This window comes from Lithobates pipiens, unplaced genomic scaffold (assembly GCF_037356315.1).
Source record: "Lithobates pipiens isolate NorthernLeopardFrog02 unplaced genomic scaffold, aLitPip1_a1.2 Scaffold_23, whole genome shotgun sequence".
In the NCBI taxonomy this organism is placed as follows: Eukaryota; Metazoa; Chordata; class Amphibia; order Anura; family Ranidae; genus Lithobates; species Lithobates pipiens.
The window spans coordinates 8278668-8282856 of record NW_027507785.1 but is presented as its reverse complement, the minus strand read 5'-3'; the positions used below and the strand labels follow the sequence as shown (position 1 = coordinate 8282856).

The window sequence follows — 4189 nt, the reverse complement described above, 5'->3', positions numbered from 1 at the left end:
CACCATAATCCCCCCCCACACACACACACACAGCATAATCCCCCCCACACACACACACACAGCATAATCCCCCCCACACACACACACCATAATCCCCCCCACACACACACCATAATACCCCCCCACACACACACACATAATCCCCCCCACACACACACACACACCATAATCCCCCCCACACACACACACACCATAATCCCCCCCCACACACACACACACCATAATCCCCCCCCACACACACACACACCATAATCCCCCCCCCACACACACACACACCATAATCCCCCCCCCCACACACACACACACCATAATCCCCCCCCACACACACACACACCATAATCCCCCCCCCCACACACACACACCATAATCCCCCCCCACACACACACACACCATAATCCCCCCCCACACACACACACACCATAATCCCCCCCCACACACACACACCATAATCCCCCCACACACACACACACACACCATAATCCCCCCACACACACACACACACCATAATCCCCCCCCCCACACACACACACACCATAATCCCCCCCCACACACACACACACCATAATCCCCCCCCCACACACACACACCATAATCCCCCCACACACACACACACACACACCATAATCCCCCCCCCACACACACACACACCATAATCCCCCCCCCCACACACACACACCATAATCCCCCCACACACACACACACACACACACCATAATCCCCCCCCACACACACACACCATAATCCCCCCACACACACACACACACACACCATAATCCCCCCCCCACACACACACACCATAATCCCCCCCCCCACACACACACACCATAATCCCCCCACACACACACACACACACACACCATAATCCCCCCCCCACACACACACACACCATAATCCCCCCCCCCACACACACACACCATAATCCCCCACACACACACACACACACACACCATAATCCCCCCCCACACACACACACCATAATCCCCCCACACACACACACACCATAATCCCCCCACACACACACACACCATAATCCCCCCCACACACACCATAATCCCCCCCCACACACACACACACACACACACACACACACACACACCATAATCCCCCCCACACACACACACACACCATAATCCCCCCCCCACACACACCATAATCCCCCCCCACACACACACACACACACCATAATCCCCCCCCCACACACACACACACCATAATCCCCCACACACACACACACACCATAATCCCCCCCCACACACACACACACCATAATCCCCCCCTCCCCCACACACACACACCATAATCCCCCCCTCCCCCACACACACACACCATAATCCCCCCCTCCCCCACACACACACACCATAATCCCCCCCTCCCCCACACACACACACCATAATCCCCCCCCCCACACACACACACACACCATAATCCCCCCCCACACACACCATAATCCCCCCCCCACACACACACACCATAATCCCCCCCCCACACACACACACACACCATAATCCCCCCCTCCCCCACACACACACCATCCATAATCCCCCCCTCCCCCACACACACACCATAATCCCCCCCTCCCCCACACACACACCATAATCCCCCCCTCCCCCACACACACACCATAATCCCCCCCTCCCCCACACACACACACCATAATCCCCCCCTCCCCCACACACACACACCATAATCTCCCCTCCCCATAATCCCCCCTACACGCTATAATCCCCCCTCTCCCCCACCAAACGATTTGCACCAGTGCACAAAGCAAGGTCCATAAAGTCATGGATGAGCGAGTTTGGGGTGGAGGAACTTGACTGGCCTGCACAAAGTCCTGACCTCAACCCCCCATAGAACACCTTGGGATGAATTAAGAGCGGAGACTGCAAGTCAGGCCTTCTCATCCAACATCAGTGCCGGACCTCACAAATGCTCTTCTGGAAGAATGGTCAAACATTCCCATAGACACATCTCCTAAACCTTGTGGACGGCCTTCCCAGAAGAGTTGAAGCTGTTATAGCTGCAAAGGGCGGAGCCAACTCAATATTGAACCCTCCGGAGTAATGCCCCGTACACAGATTTGGCATTTTTTAGTGTTTTTTGCATTTTGCAGATTTGGACTACAGAACGTGTTCCATAGGAATCCGCGGTGAATGATCTGCGGTGCAAATCTGCAAAATGCACAGAAAATGCTAAGGCTCCGTGCACACTGGAGCTCATAAACTGCACTTTATTGGAGTTTGGGCGTTTTTTTTTTAAAAGCCCATAAACTCCACTCTATATTAGCCTATGTGTCCGTGCACACATGGACGTTTTTCAGCTTTAATGAGCAGTGGAGTTTATGGCCTTTTTTTTTTCTATGAACGCCAGAAATTCGCGTTCAAAGTGCCGTTTTTCAGCGCCAAAAAATGACAAACGCTGACAAACGCTCATAAACGCGCGTTAATTAGTGTTCGGCATTCTATATTTTTAATGCATTGTGGGAGTTTGGAATGCACTGTGGGATTTTTGGAGTGTCCTCTGTGGTATTTTTATTGAAAACGCCCATAAACGCCAACGCTAATAAACGCTCATAAACGCTAGTACAAAACGCTGTTAAAAGCACGTTTTTCAACCAGCATTTTCTGCCAGCAATCTGGCGTCCTGAAAAAGCTTTTTTGAGCTTCAGTGTGCACGGAGCCTTAAAGCGGGAGTCCGCCAGGAGTCCGCGTTTTTTTTTTTTTTTTTTTTTTATTTAAAAGCCAGCAGCTACAAATACTGCAGCTGCTGACTTTTAAAATAGTGACACTTACCCGTCCAGCGCGCCCGCGATGTCGGCACCCGAAGCCGATCTCTAGATCGTCTGTTGGGTGCTGCCGCCGCCATCTTGGGTATGGGAATCAGGAAGTGGAGCCTTTCGGCTTCATTTCCCGGTTCCCTACTGCGCATGCGCGAGTCGCGCTGCGCAATAAGGACGCTCCCCGCTGCCTCTGGGATCTGTGTGTTTTCCCAGCAGGCAGCGGGGCACTTGCGGGAAGGGGCGGGGCACTTGCGGAAAGGGGCGTAAGTTACGCCCCTTTCCGCAGAGAGCTATCCCGGAAGTGGGTGCAGTTACCTGGATTATCCAGGTAACTGCACCCCCCCTCCCCCCTGAAAGGTGCCGATTGTGGCGCCGGAGGGGGGGGGAGGGTTCCGATGAGCGGAAGGTCCACTTTAGGGTGGACCTCCGCTTTAAGATGTGAATCCAGCCTGAGGCTGGGAGGTCATTAGAGTTCATGTGTGAAGGCAGGCGTCCCAATACTTTTGGTGTATTTGGTATTATTATGCAGGAAAACTTCCAGCAGATTATAAAGTATAAAAGAAGCAGAAGGATGAGAAATGATCAGTCCCGGTATGTCCTCATCACTGATAGGTAAGTACTCCTGATATCTGATAGGTAAGTGCCCCAGTGCCTGATGGGTGTGATGCTCTGTCTATGATAGGTAAGTACTTTGGGGTGATGATCAGGGTCAGTCCCCGGAGTACTTTTCACTAGGTATTTGGGGGGCTAGTTCCAATGGGGGAAGGGGGGTAGGTAGTATCAGATGGGGGGAGGTATTCCCAGGTGGGGGTAGGTGGTCCCAGTTGGGGGAGGGGGTAGGTAGTAGCCAGAGGGGATGGGGGGTGGGTAGGTATTCCAAGGAGGGGGGAGGGGGTAGGTAGTACACGGTGGGGGTAGGTAGTACCCAGAGGGGGGTGGGTAGGTATTCCCAGGAGGGGTAAGGGTGGTAAGTAGTATACGGTGGGGGAGGGGGGTAGGTAGTACCGGAGGGGATGGGGGAGGTAGGTATTCCTAGGTGGGGGAGGGGGTCGGTACTCACAGGACAGGACGAGGTCCCGGAAGGCGGTGTGTTGGGTCCGGTCCCGGTGACGTAGTTGGCGGACGATGTTCCGCTTCCATCGGATCCCGGAGTCTCCCCCCGGCCGCTGCATCCCTCCGACACACAACACGGGGGCGGGGCCACACGTCACTAGCTGGGCCGGGAAGGTGGGGCGAGAGTGTAGGGGGCGGGGCCTAACGCCGAGGGACCCAACCAGTGACAGGACAGTGCAGGGGGCGGGGCCCAGCACGCGTACAAAGTAACAGGGGCGGGGTCTGGAACAAATACAATGTATAGGAGAGTTCAGAGGGGAGTGACTGACACCGATACAAAGTCCAGGGATCCCCTCCCCC

General features: G+C 54.7%; 1 protein-coding gene across 2 annotated transcripts in view; it reads right to left on the bottom strand.

Annotated features, from left to right (window-relative positions):
• Nucleotides 1-3972, bottom strand: part of ATG16L2 (autophagy related 16 like 2) — a 149693-nt gene extending 145721 nt beyond the window's left edge. For both annotated transcript variants that reach the window (XR_013262243.1, XM_077451153.1), the window contains exon 1: nucleotides 3837-3972. Coding sequence is in view for 1 of the 2 variants with exons in the window: in XM_077451153.1 (XP_077307279.1) it covers nucleotides 3837-3948 (112 nt within the window). In the remaining variant the exon portion in view is untranslated. The remainder of the gene's footprint in view (nucleotides 1-3836) is intronic.
• Nucleotides 3973-4189: the final 217 nt, after the last annotated feature.